The 24,464-nt window shown below is 36.7% G+C and overlaps 1 protein-coding gene across 1 annotated transcript in view; it reads right to left on the bottom strand.

Moving 5' to 3' along the window:
* LOC149803330 (tyrosine-protein phosphatase non-receptor type 13-like) overlaps window positions 1–24,464 on the bottom strand; it is a 204,536-nt gene that overhangs the window by 140,523 nt on the left and 39,549 nt on the right. Inside the window, exons 4-8 of the mRNA XM_089953916.1 lie at window positions 22,200–22,265; window positions 10,605–10,697; window positions 5,362–5,454; window positions 4,286–4,529; window positions 1,278–1,766 (exon numbers count right to left, since the gene is read on the bottom strand). Of these exons, the coding sequence (XP_089810042.1) occupies window positions 1,278–1,766; window positions 4,286–4,529; window positions 5,362–5,454; window positions 10,605–10,697; window positions 22,200–22,265 (985 nt within the window). The remainder of the gene's footprint in view (window positions 1–1,277; window positions 1,767–4,285; window positions 4,530–5,361; window positions 5,455–10,604; window positions 10,698–22,199; window positions 22,266–24,464) is intronic.

Here is a 24,464-nt window from a genome sequence, read left to right as displayed (position 1 = left end):
TTATTCGACAGCCAAGTATTGCATTCCTGTCTGGGCTCGATCATCCCACACTAAGTTAATTGATGTCCAGCTCAACACAACAATGTGCATAATCTCTGGAACACTACGTCATACTCCTTTACCATAACTGCCAGTACTCAGCAATATTCCTCCTCCACATCTGCATCACCAGGAAGCAACCACAAAAATGTTGGCTAAGGTCTATGCCAGTAAGAAACTTCCACTGTACATGGACATCACCTCACATCCAGCAGTCTGCTTGACTTCAAGATGCCCAATCTGGTTAGGTATGTTGCCAGAGGATATGACAGGTATCTCGGCATGGAGTGTTGAGTGGTCTTCAACAGATGTTGTAAACCACTCCCTTGTAGCTGAGCCATCTGTCTGCCCTCCTGGCTTCAACCTTCCACATCATCTGTGGACCACATGAACCACTCTCAGACAGGACAGGATCATTGTGCAGTCAACCTTGTCTGATGGAGCCAGGCTACTAATTCTTCCTGTTGCTGTGGAGCTCTTCAGACCATGTCACACATATGTGGACAACTGTCCACTGACAAATTTCCCTGGTGGACTGCAGTCTCTGCATGTTGCTGATGATGACGTTAAGTGGCCGAGCATGCACTGCACACGATAATATAATACTGGACGCGGTAGCAAGCCTCAGCATCCAATAAAAATTAAATTGTTCAAATCTAAACACTATTTGTACATGATCAAGACAAGGGGAGCACACAACTTGAATGGACTGATAAAGCAATTTTCCACTGCTGTTCCATGTTTGTACAAATACCTTTCACTCAAATACACCTATAATGAATTCCCTCTAGTATGTAGTCATACTTTCAATGTTAAACTTACAAAGCATCCTTTTTTTAAGTCAATTGCCTCCACCATTTTCAGCCAATGTATAATGCACCGTTATATGCTATTCATTCTTTGACATTACATCCAAGGAAGGCAATGTATTATATCCAATAGATGTCGCTAGGACAAAGCACTAAAATATCTGTTTGATCCACCAAGGTGTAGATAAGATTTTCATATAGGAACCTTGGCTAGCCAAGATGAAGATGTTATAACTGTAAATGCTGGACAACACAAATTATCGTAAGAAAAGAAAATTGTTAACAGACAAATAGACAGAATGGATGCACAACATTACAAAATCATAAGCCCTGTCTTATGTCAGGTGTATGCAAAATGAATCCAATATATTGTTCCATCCTAAAAGTGGTTGGATGATAAAAGAAAATTGTTACAAATTCAATACATACCCTGAGTATATGAGACAACTGAGGTAACAGACCTCGCATCTACTCCTGCATGGTCCCCAGTCAATACTGGTCCTTCATCAAGCTCCTCTTCAAACAAACCCAACCTCAATACCCTCAGCTTCCGCTGCCTTTCACGCAGTTTAAGGTACTTCTGATATGCACTCCTCTCTGTATTCAGGGTATGGTGAGCTATCCTTGTGGGTGGGGCCTGCTGGCACCTACCCTCATGAATTGGACTAGATGTCAGTGGCTGCTGGTGCTGAATGGACGGTTTGGAATGTGATACGGGTGACTGTGCCTGAGAATGAAGATCATGGGGTAGGGTAACATGTTGAGTGTGTGAGGGATGATTTGAAGGTTTAGATGAGCTGTTAGGTTCTGATGTGTTTGGCTGTGACAGCTGTTGTGTTTTGTCATGCCTCATCTGATCAGCTAATGTTTTGGTAGAGCTGATCACAAAACCTCTGGCATATCCAGAATCTGGAGAATCTGAGAAGAAAACAAAAATGAAATGTCACTACTGTTAAATAAAGAAAGAGGGGACTGAAATCTGAAAGCCAAATAATGACTCAATCTGTGACACCAGTACTCGACAGATATATACACACACACTGTCATGGAATTGTATAAATCCTTTAATTTATTAAATAAATGTTCTCGGGTTTCGTTTTGTGTACAACGATACCCGAGGGTGATTTATGTATATTGTACAATATTTTGAAATAGTGAGTTCAGTTCATTCCATGCAAAGTGCTTTCAATGGGAAAATCCGAATGCTTCCAGTGCACAGACAATGTATGAAAACTTCGTCTGGGTATAAATGCCTCACCGCAAGATTAAATCTTCATATTACGGAATGTCTTGTCAGTGAGTGGTCTACTTTAAGGACCTGCACATCTTCAGCTGTAGAGGTATGTGAATTATTAATTTCTTGTGTACAAGTTATAACTATTGTATTATCACATTTATTTTTGTATGTTTGCTATGTAGCTTCGGTTTACGTAGTATAATGCAAATATTTTCTATCCTTGTTTGTGACTTAGCAAGGGATTTATTTTAGCAATATAAAGCTGAATTTTTAAAAAACATTTAGTATCACAGGATTCTTCTCTGGCATGGTTAGGTTTACTTCTGAACCTGCTTGTTGTTTTGTAATTGTGCTGATAATGTAATCTGTTTAACTTACCATATATATCGTCATTACATTTTATCGTATATGCCCGTGTCATGCATAGTACATGGTGTTAGATGTATTTTCAGCTGATCAGAGTGACCAGAGTGATCAGAGTTATCGTAGTAATCTGAGTCAATGTGGTACCAGCTGCAGAGCTAACCAAAAAGTAGACCATAGCAGCTGTGAAGCTGAACCATAGCAGCAGTAGAGCTGAATAAACAGCGTTGCTGGTCGAGTAGCAGGTGATTAGACATTGCTGACTGAGATTGGTAGGCGCTGACTGATTGATTGCTCAACCTGGAATACTAATGGCTTGATTGGCCAGTCTGACTGGTAGCCGAGTGTGCTGGTGATAGAGTGTGTAACTCCAAATATGTAATCTATTAGCCGCGGGATAATTTTGGGGGTTTGTAAAACCCATTGTGTTTTTGGGACTGTAAAGATAATTTGTATATCTGTCCATTTTGTTTACATAATTTTACTATTTGAATGAATACATTTTACTATATGAGTAAAATACTACATTTGTTTTACTGAGTAAAACACATCAATCTTTTTGTTGTTAAACCACAGTGAATCATTCACCACTTGTCCTTGTACTGTGTAGGGTCATTTATTTGTATTTTCATTAAGTCCATGCGTTTTATGTTAATTGATCCAATATTTGGATCATATACACACACATATTAATCATAATTAATTGCTCATTCAAGTTGTTCGTTATTAAACACTGTATTTGTGTCATCATCAAAAGTGTTGTGTTGTAAATCCAAAATCCCACCCCGTTATCTTGTTACACACACACACAGAATGTGATTAAATTTTGTTATAAGCATGATACAGAAAGCTGATTTAAGGTTTCCTCTACTGAGATAGAAACAGGTGTGTGTGTGATTTTTATTTTTAAATTAGCTTTAACAATTTTTCAGTCATATCGCTACAATGTCTGCAGTGTGGCAGTTTATAGTGATGTCTAGCACTGGGGCATCATGCCACAGACATGTAGCATCATGTCCCACCCAGTCACATTATCCTGACACCAGGCTGACCAGTCCTAACACTAACCTCTTAATGCTGAGTGCCAAGCGAGGCAGCTGTTAGTACCATTTTGTAAGTCTTTGGTATGACTTAGCCAGGGATCGAACCCACGATCTCCCGCATTTGAGGCGGATGCTCTAACCACTAAAAACTACCAAAGTAGTTAACTTCAAAACACTGTGTGAAACATGCATCCAGTTATATGTAATAACTGTCATAACTCTAACAATAATTATGGGTACACAAATATTTGTCAATATGTACATTTTAGATATCTAATTGCATTTCAAACTGAAGGTAGGTAGATCATAATACATTTTAATATTCCAATGTGACTAGTCAGCCAACATTACAATATAACTTTTTCAGACCATATGAAACAAATGGTGCTTCTGCAAGATATGGGATACTGATGGTTGTCAATATCATGTTTTGCAAGGGTTTCAGTGTCAAATGGGAATCTAAAAAGATGATGTAATTTTTAAAATGTGCAACAACTCCATCAAAATTGGACCTGAAAAGTCAAAACCTAAAAGACATGTCAACATTTAATAGTTACCAAAAGGCATCTAATAATGTTTAAGAGCTACAGCTGTTACAAGTGTGAATGGATGGACAGACAGATGGTAATGGTGATTACTAAAGGGCTCCAGTATCTTGATAAGCAGTCCTGAAAGTACTACAGGGCTCCAGTATCTTCATGAGCAATCCTGAAAGTGTAAAGACAATACAAGCATGGACTCCAAGTCTGTAACTGTCAAGGACTATCTTTTGGAAAGTTTCTCAGTATCCATACCTCTCCCTGTAGGTCGTCTTCTTCTTGAACCTGACCTTGACCTTGAACATGAGCGTGACCTTGATTGAGATCTTGATCTCGACCTGCCTGTTCTTTGCACAGGTGAGTGTTTCCTTGAGTTTTGCCTTTCTCTTCTGTACGAGTGCTTGTGTTTCCTTGGTGACCTCTGTGACCTTGAAGCAGAAGTCAAAGTGCTTTGGCGGCTCTGCTCACTACCATATCTGCTATCATGAGCATTTTCTTCCTGCAAATATTTAAATAAATGAGCCTGACGATCAAAAAAGATATCAAATTCAACTTAAAACAAAATGACTCTAAAGAGAACAAATTTTAAAAAGAATTCCATGAAGCTAATTAGATTTGTTTGCATATCATCAAGGAAACTAAATGGAAACTATAATTTCCAAAAACAGATTCGGCTAGAGCTGCCAGATCTTTCAGTATTTTCCCTGCTTGAAGATCTGCAGCATGATACTACATGAATTTCCAAGGAAATCTTTAAGCTCTTAACAGAGGGTCTTTCACATTAGGAACAAAGTACCATGAATGGTACATTATCGCCTGTACTGCATTTAACAATTTAATAGGGACGACTTTGTAGATTATTTACAAATGGGTCTCAGTGACCGTAATCTCTGGTCTGGGTTTTAAGTCTTAAACTAAAGAGACTCAAAATTCTCTGAGATGCTGAAATCCACATAAAAATATGAGTATTTTAATTCTGAAAGCATAAATATTCCAACAGATGAGACACCAGTATGCAAGTTTTCCTTGGGCAAACATGCCTTTTATCTGTTTCTACAAAAACTATCTCAGTACTGGCTGGGTTGAAGAAAAAGAAAAGTCAAACTGACTGTAAAAAGATCAGAAAAAGTGGAATTGTTCAGATTTTAATAGATAAGGATTGTACAACTCTTGAAGAATAGGAGCTTCCACAACACAACTTTTCTCTTTATTTCACTGATAATATTTTGTAAAGTAGCTGTTTTTTTAACAGGATGTCCACTCTGCATGGAAATAATTTATTATGATTGTAGGGGCAACTAAAAAGTGTGTCTCCTGGCCTAAATACTCACACCTCCTGTACCAAGTACAGTACTGTAGAGGCTTTTCACCACTTGGGAATAGTGGGTCATCATGTGTTGACCTTTACTGTGAAGGCTGCAAGCCTGAAAAGTTAGAAGAATCAAATTATTTTAAATAAAACAAGAGGACTGGGTAGGTCTCATGGGTTTACATAACCAAACAGGTGACTGATTTCTAAACATTTTTTTGAAATACTGTAAGAACATACCCCCATGCAGGGCTTTTCCTATGTCAATATGGAGTCCATTCCCAATCCAAAAAAAAAATGTTTATTGTCTCAATTTTGATCTCCAAATTCCCAATTAAGTCATGAAGCTAATTACTTTTATTTTAAAAAGCTGGAAAACCCCAGAAAATAATTGCCTTACAAACACAGATAAAACTATGAGATACCAGTAATTTGTTGTTTTCTTACACTGTAAAATTGCCCAATTCAGTCTGATTGCATGAATTTTCCCCCAATTCCATTTGCCCCAGGACCCAAGTCAAAAGAATAAGGAAAATCCTTGCTATGTACCTCTAGTTCCAAAACTTGATAGAAATTTTAACTATCTTACTACTGTCAGAGTCTTTCCAACAATAAAATGCTAACTTTATCCCTATGACTAGTATGCTTATGTAATACTGTAAGACCATATCCCCAAGTATGCTTATGTAGTACCATTAGACAATATCTCCAAGTATCTTTATGTAATACACTAAGACAAAAATCCCAAAGTATGCTTATGAAGTACTATAAGACCATATCCCAAAGTATGCTTATGTGGTAATATTAGACCATATCCCCAAGCATGCTTATGTAATACTGTAAGACTATATCCCCAAATAATGTTAAGACCATATCCCCAAGCATGTTTATGTAGCACTGTAAGACTATAGCCCCAAGCATGTTTATGTAGTACCATAAGACCATCTCCCAAAGTATGCTTATGTGGTACTGTAAGACCATATCCCCAAGCATGCTTATGTAGTACTATAAGAAAATATCCCAAAATATGTTTATGTGGTACTGTAAGACCATATCCCCAAGCATGCTTATGTAGTAATGTAAGACCATATCCCCAAGTATACTTATGTAGTACCATAAGACCATATCCCCAAGCATGATTATGTAGTACCGTAAGACCATATCCTCAAGTATACTTATGTAGTACTGTAAGACTATATCCCAAAGTATGCTTATGTGGTACTGTAAGACCATATCCCCAAGCATGCTTATGTAGTACCATAAGACCATATCCCAAAATATGCTTATGTGGTCATGTAAGACCATATCCCCAAGCATGCTTATCTAGTACTGTAAGACTATATCCCCATGTATGCTTATGTAGTACTGTAAGACTATATCCCCAAGAATGCTTATGTAGTACTGTAAGACCATATCCCCAAGCATGCTTATGTAGTACTGTAAGACCATATTCCCAAGCATGCTTATGTAGTACTGTAAGACCATATTCCCAAGCATGCTTAAGACCATATCCCCATGTATGCTTATGTGGTACTGTAAGACCATAGCCCCAAGCACGCTTATGTAGTACTGTAAGACCATTTACCCAAGCATGCTTATGTAGTACTGTAAGACCATATACCCAAGCATGCTTATGTAGTACTGTAAGACTATATCCCCAAGCATGCTTATGTAGTACTGTAAGACCATATCCCCAAGCATGCTTATGTAGTACTGTAAGACCATATTCCCAAGCATGCTTATGTAGTACTGTAAGACCATACCCCATGTATGCTTATGTGGTACTGTAAGACCATAGCCCCAAGCACGCTTATGTAGTACTGTAAGACCATTTACCCAAGCATGCTTATGTAGTACTGTAAGACCATATACCCAAGCATGCTTATGTAGTACTATAAAACCATATACACAAGCATGCTTATGTAGTGCTGTAAGACTATATCCCCAAGCATGCTTATGTAGTACTGTAAGACTATATCCCCATGTATGCTTATGTGGTACTGTAAGACTATATCCCCAAGCATGCTTATGTAGCGCTGTAAGACTATATCCCCAAGCATGCTTATGTAATACTGTAAGACCATATCCCCAAATATGCTTATGTGATACTGTAAGACTATATCCCCAAGCATGCTTATGTAGTACTGTAAGACCATATACCCAAGCATGCTTATGTAGTACTGTAAGACCATATCCCCAAGCATGCTTATGTAGTACTGTAAGACCATATCCCCAAGCATGCTTATGTAGTACTGTAAGACTTTATCCCCAAGCATGCTTATGTAGTACTGTAAGACCATATACCCAAGCATGCTTATGTAGTACTGTAAGACCATATCCCCAAGCATGCTTATGTAGTACTGTAAGACCATATACCCAAGCATGCTTATGTAGTACTGTAAGACCATATACCCAAGCATGCTTATGTAGTACTGTAAGACCATATCCCCAAGCATGCTTATGTAGTACTGTAAGACTATATCCCCAAGCATGCTTATGTAGTACTGTAAGACCATATACCCAAGCATGCTTATGTAGTACTGTAAGACCATATCCCCAAGCATGCTTATGTAGTACTGTAAGACCATATCCCCAAGCATGCTTATGTAGTACTGTAAGACCATATACCCAAGCATGCTTATGTAGTACTGTAAGACCATATCCTCAAGCATGCTTATATAGTACTGTAAGACCATATACCCAAGCATGCTTATGTAGTACTGTAAGACCATATCCCCAAGCATGCTTATGTAGTACTGTAAGACCATATCCCCAAGCATGTTTATGTAGTACTGTAAGACCATATCCCCAAGTATGCTTATGTAGTACTGTAAGACCATATCCCCATGAATGTAGTACTGTATGTGATCCTAACTTCCAATTTTTATATTGTTGATTTTACCCCTCTAACTATAGCCTGATGAAATTATAATATGCATAAGTCTGTTGTCCATAACTGAAGTCACCCAAAGTCTTGATGATTTAAGCCTGTTTAAGTTTGGATCAGATATATAAATTCTAGACAGGTACCAAATTCAGTCAATCAAATGCAAAATCAATTCATTATTGTGCACATCTCACTTATTATACTTGATAATATAATCCTATGTACCAAGTTTGATCAATATCCAATTCATATTTGGTCTCCAGAGAGGAAAGAAGCTCAGCCAAACTGACACAAGATTACCTTGATAAATATCTGTAGATTTGCATTAAAATCAAAGTCATTGAACATTTTGATGATATAAGTCTATTTAAGAAGTTTTGATCAAAAGCTGATAATAAACGAGCTGCTAAGTGATGACTACTTAACCAATCAAATGCATGATCACATCATTAATATGCATAGATCTCCTCCTCATCACGGGCAACAGAGATCTTACTGATATACGGCTATATTTTACCTTTACCTTAAGTCTGATAAAAAAATAGTCACAAGAGTGCTTAGAAACACAGCCAGTTTGATGCAAGATTAGCTCCAAAGTATGCACAGTAATATCTTCGTAGCATTGGGTTAGTTATGTAAAGATGCTTAAACCTGGGTCTGAAATATTTTCTCTCAAGTGGTAAGAAGTTCTGTCAGATGCAAAACCACCTCATTAGAAATGTCTATAATTGCTTACAAGTTGAGACCAAAAAAATGCAAGCAACACAGACCCTGATCAACTGTCAAATAATGCACTGGCAGATCCGAGTGTATGCTGTTTGTTCTATTGATTACTCCCAAGAAAGACCCCGATTGCACTATACAACAAAAGTATGTGCAGTTTGCAGATGGACTTGACTTATAAGCTAGTTTTACAGTATGTACAGATCTTGCACATAACAAAACTCACTGGATATCTTTCATAAAACAGAGTCGCTAAAGTCCTGACAAGCTCACTCTTATCAGCCGCAAGATGACCCAATTATCAGATGACCTAAATGTTATCCACAGATCATGCTTATATAACTGTATCAATTAAAGATTTAGATCGTTTAAGTCCATTTACCAAGTTTACTCAAATTCAGATCCTAGTCATATCAGAATACAGTCCGTAGAGTGCAACAAGCTCACCTCAATAATATTGATCAATCTCATTATCGTACTATTCTGATATCCTAATGGAATGAGCTTATATTCAAAGTTTAATCAAAATCAGAACAGAAATATAACTTTCAGAATGGTAACAAGTTCTACCGATCAGATGCAAGAATGCCTCATTCATATTGCATGGATCTCACACATTATCAAGTTTGTCTGATATCCTAGTAGGGTAAGCCCAGATTCCATGTTTTACTGTAATAAACTCAGCAATCAGATACAACATTACCTCATTAATATGTGTGGATCTTGCTCCTTTTTGCACTCTTTAAGAGATTTTGATCATAATCAGATCAAAAATATGATCTGATTGGTAACAGGTCCAGCCAATCAGATGCAATATGTGTGGATCTCACTCGTATCTGAATTTATCCATGATCTTGATATAAATCTATATCCCAAGTTGGATTAAAATCTATATCCCAAGTTGGATCAAAATCTATATCCCAAGTTGGATCAAAATCTACATCCCAAGTTGGATCAAAATCTACATCCCAAGTTGGATCAAAATCTACATCTTGGATCAAAATGAAACCAGAAATATTGGTCTTCTGAGTGTTAACAAGCGGAAGCTGATGAATGCATGGATATACCATAAGCCTGATTGGTTCTACAGTTAGATGTGCTTAAAATAATTAGAAATCTTTCATTTCTTATTTGTTTCTCTTATATTTAATACCTTTTTATTTCTTATATGAATACAACATCGGGCTTCTAAATCATCAGCTGATATCATAATGAAATAGTTAACAATGCTAACATTTATGTAGACTTCTTGCGTATTTACACAAATATAATGTAAAGGTAATTTATACTGATAGTTTCAAACCATGATTCAAATTGTACAACTAACAATATACTTTCCTTTTGGAGATATCTGAGGAATTAACTATCAATGAAAATGTTATTTTTAGTAAACCATGAAATATTTTATCTGAAAATAGTGGATCTACATTATTTTCCTATGGTATCAGGAGATATAGACTCATTCCCTAATGCTGTTTTTGCCAGTATGATTTAACTGAGAGAAAAAATGACTGGCATGTGTAGAATTTTTTAAATTTATTTACAGTAACTTAGATAAAAGTTTATAATCATCTCTAGAGATATTATCTTAGAAATTCAAAGTGATAGAATCACTTGAACCGTGTGCATACAAGAGTAAACAACTGAATAGCCACCTGAAGTATACCAGCCAATGGAACTCTATCTGCTGGGTTGGCATCACACATGCTCCTCAGCAAAGATTCAAGACTGTGTCCTATCTTCAATGGCTGAAACAAAAGAGAACAGAATAAACCAGAATAAAGCTATGTCATTAAAACAATGTGGTTTCTATATTTTAAAAAAAGATCAAATTTACCTACTACTAAATGTGTTATTTTTATTTCTTATGTATATGCTGCTTGTAATGCTTCACAGAAAGACAATCAAATGTCATAAAGGCATGAAGTACGTCATATGAAGGTGAAAAGGTGAAATTATCCCTTCTTTGAAGTCACTGAAGGCCATACTGGAGGATTTCTGACAGATTATATAAATTACTACATATGGTCTTTGATACACTGAAATAAAAGATGTTCAATCTCTGGAGAATATCAGGATGAGTCTACATATACCAGCTTTTCTACTTTCATCAATGCTGACATGCCACTGCTGTGAACAGCCAACACTATCTCCAGCCCACCCACCTACATCTGATGTTGTTCAGTAGGCCATCTAGCTACATGTATGAGCAACTATCCCCATTTAGTTAAATTTATGACCTCTATGGCTAAAATCATAAGCTAGTGACCCTACTTGAAAAGAACCTTTAGTACACCCTGTGTTATGTACATCTATCTTGTGTGTTTAACTTTTGTCCATGATTGTAGATTGTAAAGATCATTTGTAAACAAGATATTACATAGCTAACTTTTGTCTATGATTGTAGATTTAACTTTAAGATAATGATCATTTGTAAACAACATGTTTACTTGGATCTGTGTTAAGGATCTTGGTTGTTCCCTTTGAAATTGTATGGCCAACCTGCTTTTTAGTCAGGTTATTTGCTAATACATGTATTTAAATAAACAGACATGACCCTGCTTGAAAATTCAATGGAAATTTCCAATGGAAATGATCTAAGAACAGGGCATTTGCTGCATCAAAAGTCAGGTGACTGTATGTAAATAAGACCAAGTAAACAATTTATTCATTCCTATTTTAAATGTCAGTCTTTGTGGAATCACTTTCAGTCATGTTTTGATATAATTCGAGATTAATTATTTATTTAAATTATTCATTACAATTGCAAAGTGCTCATAAACATTTTGGACTTGAACAATATTTTTGAATTATTGTGAATTCATTCAAAGACATTCGGGATTATATAATTTATGATACATCAAGACTATTGGATTATCGGCTATACAAGATTATTGGCACATCATTACATTCTAGATTAGAATTCTTTCAGAACAGCACTGAATTCATTTGGAACACTCTGTGCTTTTGGAATTCTGATTGATCTTTTGTGACTATTTGGGACTTAATTTACAATACAGTAAGTTCCTCCTATATTTTTTACTTTGTAACCTAAAATAAATTATTTGATGAACTGTATAAAATCTGTTTTGATTTTTCTATTAAAATAGTAAACACCACTGAGTCATAACAGCTGACAGATATGAGATAGAGTCTGAGAAATTATAAATATTCTATGCAGATGAGACCAAAAGCTAATTTCAAGAGTGAATAAAAGAACACTTTAGGGATATACATAAATTAAGATACTGTAGCATCGAAACACTTCCATCTATAGGGCTTCAAAAGAGACTGTATTCAGTATCAAATGAAAAAAAAATATTTTGTCGTAGCCAAGATGTTATTGTTGCTGTTGTTGTAGGGTTTAATGCCATTTTTCAGCATAAGATAGGCTAAACATGGTGGCCATTATAAATGGTGATGGAAGAATCTGGAAAAACCCCGGAAAGAACCACCGACCCACAAGAAGCTACTGGCATGCTTTCTCACATACCCACATTGGCCGAAGATGTTATTGCAACAACAATTAGCATAAATATGGTAGCATTTTTGGACACACCAAATACACACATCACAATTGATAGAATCTGTCCAGGCAATATATCTTACTTGAATGTACCACAGCTAACATTTAAAAGGGAGTCCAGGCAGTATATCTTTTTTAATGTAACACAGCTAATGTTTAAAAGGGAGTCCTAGCACTTTGTCTTATTTGAATGTACCATAGCTAAATAGTGAAATGTTCAGAACTTTCTTCCAGGTATTAAACATATGAAGAAGCATCTCAGTGATATGAAAATAAGTTTCTTTGATCAAGTATGCTGCCAAATTTACAGTGCTTTTGACCATGTATATTCCTGATATCTTACATGTCTATGTTGTAGTTCTTGTTGAGTGAACCTATGATAAAATGATAATGGGGTGGTAGTGCTTGGAGTAGTGGTTGTGCTGATGGTGGCAACTGTAGTGGTGGTTGTTGTTTCTACAGTGGTAGCTTTAAATCTGCTTTTTTGTGTGTTGGTTTTAACAGCATTTTTTGATACATTATTGTCCATATCATGCGGATGAAATGGTACCAAAGTAACTATTCCATGGACGAGGCAGAAATCTTTTGGTGAAAACCCCATGTCAATTTGGCCATCCAGATGTAGTAGTGACGACAAGATTTTTAGACAACTGTCATGCCAGCCATATTGGATTTACAACTGGCACCATTTTCATTTAGAACCAACTAGGTATCATAAGAAGTCTATTGATGAAATCTTCACATTGATCTAGATATCCACATGGGTGTAGTAAAGATGACATTTTAAAGACGCTAACCTGTGACTTCCACCTAGAAGTTAGGATCATCAAGGTGGTATGCAAAACACCTTCTAATGATGATCTATACACATACGAAGTTTCACCCCTTAATCTCATACAGATTTTACAGGTACAAAGCATAAAGGAAACTCAAATTGCGTGTGACTTTCACTATGAAGATAGGACACTCACAATGGTGACACACTTTAAAATAATGATTGGTAAGCAAACCAAGTTTGATTTCTTAATCTCGAACACTTTATAAGTTAGAGAGTGGAAATGAAAATATAACGAAAACCTTCGAATACTGACCCATGCCTGTGATATTGACCTCAACCCTGAAAATAAGGTCTACCAAACCAATCAATGAAACTAGCATATAATACTTTACCCATGCTGTCAAGACAGAATTTAGATCAACAACAAAAAAGGAACATAGGAATTTGTTGTTGAAAAATATGGGAATAAAAATGGATGTATAAAAAGTTGTTCTAATTAAGCAATATAAACAATTAAGCAATTATAAATTATAAGTAATTATAAATTACTATTACTATAAATATAGACTTTTTCTCATGTATAAAAAGCAATTATAAATTACTATCACAGGATTTCATGACTTGTCAATAATGACAAACACTCCGAAATACGAACAGCAAAAGTGATTAAAAAAACTTCTCAAAGACCACACTGCAACAACAACAAAAAAACCAGCACCAACAAAAATTTGTTTGTCATGTGTACTAAAAGAAAATATGTTCTCCTCCACACAAAGCTAGCCCATATCCTTCTATTGTTCATTAAGCACCACATTTAATATTAGTGTACATGAAATAAGTAATAAAACTATAGTAAACAAATTATCACGGGACACCTTTCATGTAATTCTAAATGAAACACAAACAAATCTAGTCTTAAAATCCTGAACAACAATATTTCCAAAATAACTAAGCAAACTTAAAATATATATTTCACTTGATGAAAAGCTTTTTTAATTAGAAAATACAACAACTCTTGGATTTGAATTGGTGATTCATTTTGACATTGTTTCTCTTTATGGGATTAAGACACTTTTCAGGAATTTGTTTGCAAGAGAGATTTAAGAAGGAAAACTCTAACAAAAGCTCTCTCTTTTGCTGTTCTGTTTTTAATATTTTCTTATAGGGAAATCGTATTTATCAAGTCTGTTCGATTTAGTATGGGTGGATTCTTTCACATTTAATCACATTATAACTGGATGCAAGTCTCAGGTCAGAGAAGGTGACAACAGACAGATTATAGAAACTTCTGTAGATTATATAAAAACTATTCCCATAAAATAATGAGTTTACAGAATTTCATAACCAAATCCAGAATGTGAAACATGCATAGAAAGTTCATATTAATTTCACAAAATCAGGAATAGTTTCCACCTATGCTGGTTGAAAATAAGATATGGCACATTACTATTTTGAATCTCACATGTTTATAATACAATACTAATTCACATTACTCTAACTGTATATAGTGTCAGACTCCAAAAATTTGAGGTTGGTGATAACAGATGGGTTCATGCACACTGCTGAATGTAATCAGAAAAAGCCTATATCAAATACACCTTTAATCTTTTTCTCTGATATATAATCCATCCTCCAATAACCATAAAATGTTTTAGATCTATTATGCCTTTGGTCCTGTGTTATACATGAAGTCAAACCTAAAAACTCTTTTCACCCCACTAATTTTGGTTACCACTACAATCACTCCCACAGGACTCAAAGTACTAGTGATATGAAAGAATGGGAACCAGTCTAGAAATGGGTGAACATGATATATATATGGGTCTGGCTGACCAAGGATTGGATGATAATGAAATTAAAATTTGAGTGAAATTAGGTTTTTGAAAGTCTATTCTATTTGTAACTGGAAAAAAAACAAATAAACAATGTTTTACTGAGAGAAACTCCATCCCTTTACAGGTTGAGTTTGTAAAACTCATTACTGAATATCAGCACCGGACCCTTCACTGCTGAATTGAAAATAGTAGCATACTAATGGGGGGAGGGAAAAAGAGCAGTTTGATCAGAACATAACTATGGCTTCCATAGTGGTAAGAAACTCAGCCAATCAAATGCAGTATTACCTCTTTTAATATATATGGATCTTGCTCAATATTGAACTCAACCAAGATCTTCAAGCTAATCTGCTAAGTTTGATCAAATGGATCAAAATAATGACTTCCAAGGTAACAATCTGGTGGCCTAAGTGGTTAGAGCATCTGCCTCAAATGTGGGAGGTCATGGGCTCAAACCTTGGCAGAGTCATACCAAAGACTTATAAACAAGGTCACTAGTAGTGCCTTGCTTGGCACTCAGTATTAAGAGGTTAGTTTGAGGACTGGTCAGCCTGGTATCAGGATAATGTGACTGGGTAGGACATGGTGCTACATGTTGTCAACATGATGCCCCAGTGCTAGACATCGCTATAAACTGCCACACTGCAGACATCGTAGCAATGAGACTAAAATTATTAAAAATCTCAAAACACATGCAGACTTCCCAAGTGGTAACAAGCTCTACCAATCATATGAAAGATCACTTCAATAGTATACATGGACCTCAGTGTTTCTCTGTACCCTCATTTGTGTGTCTGACACCCACAATTTTTTTATTTCACCCCCAGTTCAGATGCCATGATTAGTCATTATGTACTCAATCTGACCAACAGTACTGTATGAATGTGTTGCAAGAGAAATTAAACTCAGAACAGAAATATGTCTGCCAGAGTGGTAACAGGATACAAGATTACTTCATTAAGATGGGTTGATCTAGCTTATTATGTATTGATAATATAATCAAATATTCCAGGTAATCAACGACAACCTCATTAACGTGTATTTACAAGTATCTCACTCATTAATGAACTCTGTCAAGATCTTGATCATATAAGCATATTCCTGGTTTGACCACAGTGATAATAATTATGACCTAAAGAGTGGTAACAAGGTCAGTGAATCAGATGGGATCACTTCATTAAGAAGCATGGCTCTAGATCACTAATGAACACTTAAGAGAACTTACCGATACAAGAAAATATTCCGAACTGAGTAAAATCAGAACAGAAATGTAACCTCCAGAATAGTAACAAGGTCAGCCAGTCACATACCAGATCACATAACCAGTATGTGTGGATCTCCCTCAATATTAAACTTTATCTGAGATTTTTATGAAATGAGCCCATATTCCAAGTTTGATTAAAATCGGATCATAAATATGGACTCCACAAGGGCAAACAAGCAATTGTTGATGACAGACAATGCACAAAATTAACTGGGCCTTACAGCCAGTTGATGGGCTTTACTGGCAATGTGAGCTAAAAATATGATCAAGATTATCTTTAGCTGTATGGCTGACTGATCATATGGTTACAATGTGCACCGAATGACCTCATCTAAAATAGGAACACACACCAATGAACAGACAAACAGCTCAGTTTACATTAACATTCTGACTTTCAATAATCTAATTTCATAGCTTGTAGGAAATTCTTTTACACCAGTACACATTTTTTGCTTGAAGATTATAGTATATAGAATCTCATTTTGCAGGGCATTTGCTGTCAGTTCACTGACTATTATCTTGTACAGTACAAAAGGTAGGTAGGTAGGTAGGTAGGCAGGCAGGCAGGGGGAGAGAGAGATGGGGGGTAGGCTGCAAGGTAGAGAGGTAGATAGAGAGAGACAGAGAGACACGGGGGGGGGGGGGGGGGTAGAGGGAGAGAATGGGTGGTTCAAACTGTCTGCTTATAGGGTTTTTTGTTTACCTGAAAGCACACACTGAAATGAACATATATACAGCACCTCTCTCAGAGGCATGCAGCACCAATCTCTAAATATGTAGTTCTAAAGATACTGCTAATAAGCAAGGTGAGTGATGGCCTTAACTCTGAGTGATGGCCTGTCTAAACACAAAATGATGCCTACTCTCAGAATTGATACCTGCACTGTTTCTAAACTTGTTATCTAGATGAGACCACTTTTTACAGCGTCAATAACTAGTCTTCTGAGAATCCAGTCAGCAACAGACAGTCTGGTATGTTCCAACATACTAAAATATTAAAGGAACCATTCTGCTAGCACTATCTCCCTTGCTGCAGGCATAATTAGATCATCATGTGTGAAAGTATTCTAGTACATGCAGCTTTCATAATAACAGGATCCAAAAGCCTTCTTGTGTACAAAATTAAGAAATTTTGCATATACCCAAATTTATGGGCCCAGAGTGGACGAGTGGTCTAAAACGCTCTCTGTTACGGATCACTGCCATCTCACCTCTGTCTGCGTGGGTTCGAGTCTCGGATTCAGCTAATGTGGACATGTGAGAAAGCTTGCCAGTAGCTTCTCATGGGTCAGTGGTTCTTTCCGGGGTTTCCCCGGGTTCTTCCTCCACCATTAATACTGGCCGCCATGTAGCCTATCGTGTGCCGAAAAATGGCGTTAAACCCTACAAGAACAACAACAACAACAACATATACCCAACTTTATGCATTCATTATGACTATATAAATTATTAAATCACCTTACGATTACCTCAAATGAGTAAGATGATGTATTTTTTCAAATCTTTTATTGTTCACTGTTCATTCCAGAAATGGAAAAGGTGGGATCCAATTACTCTTACCAGATCAAAAATTGGAGTCATTTAGAAGAAGGGTTCACATTTACCTTTTTGTTGTTTATTTAAAAACTTCAAATATATACATGCATCATTATTATAGGCTCTCACATAAGAGATTTATTAATTTCTGCAATAAATATTAATTTTCCCAGGATTTTATGCTTTGAATCTGTCAATGTTAAATCTGCCAGAAAAGCGAATATTTGCTGCAGAAATTAATAAATCCATGGACTGCTCCATTGACTTAGTGGTTAGAGCATCCGCCTAAGACACAGAAGGATGCAGGTTCAAAACCTGTCCAAGTCATAATAAAGACTTATAGAAATGGTAACAGCTGACTTTCTAGGCACTCAGCATTAAAAGGTTAGTGTTAGGACTGGTCGGCCTGGTGTCAGGATAATGGGACTGGGTGGGATATCATGCTCCAGATCTGTGGCATGATGCCCCAGTACTAGGCATCACTATAAACTGTCACACTGCAGACATCAAGGCTACATTAAAAATCCAAATCACACAGACACACACACAGACACACAATAAATCCATGACCCTAATACCTATGATCATTATTAGCCTCCACGGTCATAAGCATACTGTGATCTGGATTCTTCATGCCCAAGTAACCATCAAGTTCATCTTTTATCCTCCTTGCAAGCTTCTTTTGGAAATAAATGTGGCAGCGTTTTCCTGAGGATTTTCTTTTCTTTTCTTTACAATTTTCTTCCATCAATGATAACTAACCATGTACTCTGGAGTGATGCCCAAACTTGTCAAAATTCTGCTACACAGCAGATATCGTAGTTATACGACTCAAGCTACATTAAATATAGTACCACTCCGGTGGCCTAAGTGGCTAGAGTGTCCATCTCAGACGCAGGAGGTCATGGTTTTGAACCCCAGCCAAGTCATAGCAAAGACTTATAAAAATGGTACTAGCTGCTGCCTCATTTGGCACTCAACGTTAAGGTTAAGTGTTAGGATAGGTTGGCCTGGAGTCAGGATAACATGCCTGGGTGTGGTATGATGACACATCTCTGCATCATGATGCCCCCGTGCTTGACATCACTATAAAATGCCACACTGCAGACATTGAAGTGATCCGACACAAATTGCTCAAGCCTTGTTAAAAATCTAAACATCACACACAAAGTAGTCAAAATAAGTAACATACTTCTCTAAGTCAATGAAATTGATTGTCTAACACTATTTTATGTTGGGAAAAACTTAGGAAAACAGGCATTTATGGGTCATGAAATCCATGAATCACTGGCATGTCATGCTGCAAACAGCCAAGTCTGGAGTATGGGTACTCAGGGGGCACAACTTCTGTAAATGTCATGCAACAATGGACACTGAACTCTGAGTGAATGATTCACAATCTCATCAGTATAAAGCTGAAAGCCAAATTTGGTTGGAAACCAAACTCCTGTGGATCTGCGACCAGGAAGCATAACTACTGTAAATGCCATCATTAAGTCTAAATCCAACAATCATTGGTAAAGTTATCCTGATGAAACCAAAGTCCTGTGGATAGGCAACCAGGGGGCACAACTCTTGAAACAGCTGTCATGAAATCCAACAAGCATTCGTAAAGTTATGATTCTAAATCCAAAGTCATAAGGATATGTAATAAGGGGGTATAACTCCTGTAAATGATGTGATAGAATACTGGAAACTTAACTGGTTTAAGGTGTCATCACTAGAAAACGGCATGCCAAATTTGGTTGAAATCCAATAATTCTTGGACAAGTTAAGCTGGATAATCCAAAGTCAGAAGAAAGGGTAAACAGCAGACTAAGGTAATATAATTTATCTATGCAGTGTACTGTAAAAGCTGAAGTGAGTAATTTCAAATTCATTGTGATGCAATATATAAGACCTGACAATATGTACTGATAACACCTGAAGTAGAACATCATGAACATCACAATACATAGAAGAAATATGAAACAGAAATGATCAACTTTACTGAATACTAACTAAATATTTGCTGCACCACGATACGTACTGCACAGCAAGTTAAATATCATCAAAGTCTCCAAACCAAAACTTATTGTGATAAGTATTGTTTCGTTTAATATACATTGTGATGTTCATTGTGCCTAACTTCTTGAGAAGACAGGTCTAGCAATCAGGGGCCACAACTCCTCTAAATGATGACACAAAGGCTGGAAATAAAACTCTTTTCAAGTTCTTAACAATGGAAAGCTCCTAACAAAAAATTGTTTTTAAACCCAATACACAATACATTTACTTTGCAGAAACCAAAATATCAGCATCATCTAATGGAAGCAAAAGACTGGTAGCACAGTGGCTAGCATATTGTGTTGTTCAGTTTTATTGGCTTAATATTCTTGATGCAAGTAATTTAAAATTGTCATATCCACTGTTGCATCAAAGAAAAGGATAAAATTTCAGTATAATATCTTCAAAGGTTCGCAAGATATCCTAAGGACAAGTATAATAGATAATTACATTTTCCCTAATCATGACCAATAATTTCAAGGGTCATGACTACAGTATGGATTAAATTTTAAAAACTGATGAATGAAATGACAAAGTTTGGTGCATTTCGTTATATCCTTGATGCTTTTCGTTTTTAAATCACTAGAGAGGTACAAATGACAAACAGGTGGGAAAGCAAATACTACAGAACATATGCTTCTGCTAGGACAGGAAAAATAGTAAAATGGACCTGTAATCAATATTTTAATAAATCTGCACACAACATCTGGATTTGTCTTCATATTCTTTAAAAATTCTGAGCAAGTGGCAGAAAATTTTACTTGACCATCACAATTGTCAACTTGTACCATGCTGCTGAACAAATGGTTTTATCTACCCATTCTAACAGCTATTCAATCATTCACAATAACAGGTTTTGACGGCATTTTACCTTGACTGGTGGGGGCCCCAAGTGGCAGAGTGGTCTAAAGCGCTCTTCGTTATGGATCACTGCCATCTCACCTCTGTCTGCGTATGTTCGAGTCTCAGATTTGGCTAATGTGAGAATGTGAGAAAGCTTGCCAGTAGCTTCTCGTGGGTCAGTAGTTCTTTCCAGGTCCCCCCCCCCAAGGTCTTCCTCTACCATTAATACTGGCCGCCATGTATTGCCTATCGTGTGCTGAAAAATGGCGTTAAACCCTACAACAACAACAACAACAACCTTGACTGGTACATGCAAATTCTCAATTATATCAACAAAAATATCTCCTCTTGACGGATAGGGGTGGGGGAGGGCACAATGGTTACTGTATTTTTACTTTACTAATACCACCATTAATACTGGCCACCATGTATGGCCTATCTTGTGCTGAAAAATGGCGTTAAGCCCTACAACAACAACAACAACAACAACAACTTTACTAATATATGAAAATTCTCAATGCAGGTAGCCAGTAGCAAAAAACACAAACTGAAATTTGCATAAATATACAGATTTAGGATCTACCCTGTCCACCACTGGATCCCCTTTGTACAAAAGGATTTATTTACATTATTAAAATTTGAATATAAGGAGGCAGCAACATGAACACTACATAAAATGAGTTGGAGTCATCAACAGAAACAACATTTTGAAGACCCATTAATTAATCACACCAAGAATGGAAATATTGTGAACATGCTTTATGGCAGTTCCATGACTTCATGTGATCTGTGCATTGCTGTAACTTTGATAAGTCAATTATAATTTAGAACTAGTAGTGATGGGTGCATTACAAAGGGCTCCACTCTACAATATACTATGAAGGGCCTTAAAAAGAAACACTTTCCTTGGAAAACCGAAGTTTTTGAAGATATATTCAGAGACCATACCTCATCCAAACAATGACATGAAATTCAACAGTTTGTAACGATAGAAGTGATCTTGTCGAAACCAAAGTCAGGAGGACCGGCAATAAGGAGCCATAATCTTAGAAAAGATGTAAAGAGGGCAATAACTCTATCAAAACTTTACCTGAAAAGGGCAATAACTATCAACAATGGTACCTGAAAAGGGCAATAACTCTATCAAAATTGAAACTGAAAAGATGAAACTCTTAAATGTTGCATCTACATATAATAGGCAATCCCACTACCAAATGGCATCTAATAATGTGCAAGGATTATGAGTGCATGGGTGGACAGAGAGATAGACTAGAAAAGATGAAATGATGATTAATATTGATCTCCCACATCTCGATGCATGGCCCTAGTAGTAGGACATCAGATTCTCCCCCATTTTTCTATCTTTGTACATAAAACATAATACATGCTCCAGAAAGAAGACAAAATTGATCTTAAACTCACCTGATCAGTTCTTAGGCCGTATTCAGCAGCATAGATGAGGGACTTTCCCAGAGAATAGACATACATCTGCAATAAAACACAATTTCAGTAAGACTACAGTTGGATATCAAAACCTGCACATTTCCTGACTCAGCTGTGGTGACTGTCTTCCAAATGGCCCAAACCTTTTATCTTTTGTCCTCATATCAATCTGATCTTTGACCTCTTCTCCCATCACATCCATCTCTGACCTGTTTCATTTTGACCTGCTTACAATTAAAGGGCTTCTGTCCCCCTTGTGAACATACAGGGAATGTCCAATGTTGCAACTAAGATGAAAAATTTGCTTTGGGCCATCAATTTGTGCTCACAATTATCAGGAGAATATGACCTCTTATTGGTGTCTATCAGATCTCCGTGTCGGACTAGAGATCTGATTTTAATCAGATTGAGCTGGCATGTATCTCACAGCCAAATGCAGTCCGAGTTAGTAAATTGCTCTCTGCTCAAATTTCTTCCAGTGCTAATGATTGCATACATTTTGTGTTTGTATGTGATTTGGATTTTTAATGTAGCTTCAACAATTTTTCAGCCGTATCACTATGATGTCTATGCTGTGGCAGCTTATAGTGATGTCTAGCAGTCACATTATCCTGACACCAAGCCAACCAGTCCTAACACTAACCTCTTAATGGTGAGCGCCAAGCGAGGCAGCTGTTAGTGCAATTTTTATCAGTCTTTGGTACGACTCCGCCGGGATTTAAACCCATGACCTCCCGCATCTGAGGTGGATGCTCTAACCAATGGGTCACTGAAGCGGTCTGCATAAAATTGTGAAAACAACTGGTTCAAGTTGTAAGCCAATGACCTAGTTTGCAGTGATAGCTGTGGTAAGCCAATGACCTAGTTTGCAGTGATGACTGTAGATTATGGAACAATTACATACCATGTAATGTGACTTTATGCCAGAAAAAGAGTCCCAGAAAATGGCCTAAATGCAAGCACTAACCCTAGTGTTGACACCAGATTAATGGATGGCCAGACAGACAGACATCATCAATCCACAAGTCCCAATTGCCTGCAATCCCCCAGAAAAATATCTCATTTCTGAAATGTTTTGTCTTACAAGCCTTTATGCAACTGTTAAAAATTGTAGCAATGAGTAACTTCGTAGCCAAAGAATGCCAAGGAGAAAAATTCCAATGGTAGTATGGCCTGATTGCAAATCGTTATCAAAATGCGGTATTTCTTACAATGCATCCCTGCAATAATTCAGTACAGTTTACATGATTATTCATTTCTCCATGTGTCATGGAAGGGCACTTATCACCCCTATGCTTGCTCCACAATGAAGTTCTGATGTGGAGGGGTAAATGCCTACCAATCACCACCACTACTCGGCAGGCATTTCTTGTGCTTCTCCATCATAAAGGGGTAGTTTAACGCTACTGACTAATGTTGGAATAGCAAATTCATGGAAAGACTAAGACCTAAGAGACATCTGGATACAATTAAAGAATCTATCAACTCTATGCCAATAATATATCTGATAATAAAATTAATAATTTCCAAAAAGAGTATTGTATATTCAGTGCATCTGTGCTTAGAAAAGGTTGATTGGCTTATATGCAATATACATCTACAGTTATTGCTAACATTAAATATTTATGTGCATTCCCAAAGTTTAACACATTAACCCCTGGTGACGAGTTTAAGTGGCAGGAGGTAGTAGCCTACTGCCAAGCTCTGTAGCGTCAAGGTCATGTATCATACACTAAAGTGGTTGGTATTATAGATAAGTAGACATGAAGCTCTACAATGATACCAAATAATCTGGAATTTCTAGTTGCACTACAAAATACAGAGGGAAAAGCATCATTTTTTGGACCAGATTTTTTTCTACCCCAAATTTGCCTGTGGTCAGAATCCGATTTTGTGTCTGGATTTTAGACTTCTTGATCTCAGATCTAAGGCAAACCGGTATGAACTGCAAACAGACAGATGGACCTTTGCAAAAAGTAGGATAAGATGGGCATTTGGAATGAAGAGTGGGCTCGATATGAAAATAATGGGTCTGTTAAGCAATAACATAATTTTTTTTTAAAAATTACCCTTCTGCTCATGCGAGAGCGAAATAGCCAATGAAAAATGCTGTTTCTACCACAACTGGGCACTATTTTATTGGAAGATCACCTGGAAGTTGGTGTTTTCGGTTGTATTCAGAAATAGCTTTCAAAATGTGTTTCCTACTCGAATTTCAGACGAAAATGACAAAAAACTCATGGG

Source organism: Sinohyriopsis cumingii, chromosome 3, assembly GCF_028554795.1.
Source record: "Sinohyriopsis cumingii isolate HCF-2022 chromosome 3, ASM2855479v2, whole genome shotgun sequence".
In the NCBI taxonomy this organism is placed as follows: Eukaryota; Metazoa; Mollusca; class Bivalvia; order Unionida; family Unionidae; genus Sinohyriopsis; species Sinohyriopsis cumingii.
Note: the sequence above shows the minus strand (reverse complement) of the source record. Positions and strands in the feature narration are given on the sequence as shown.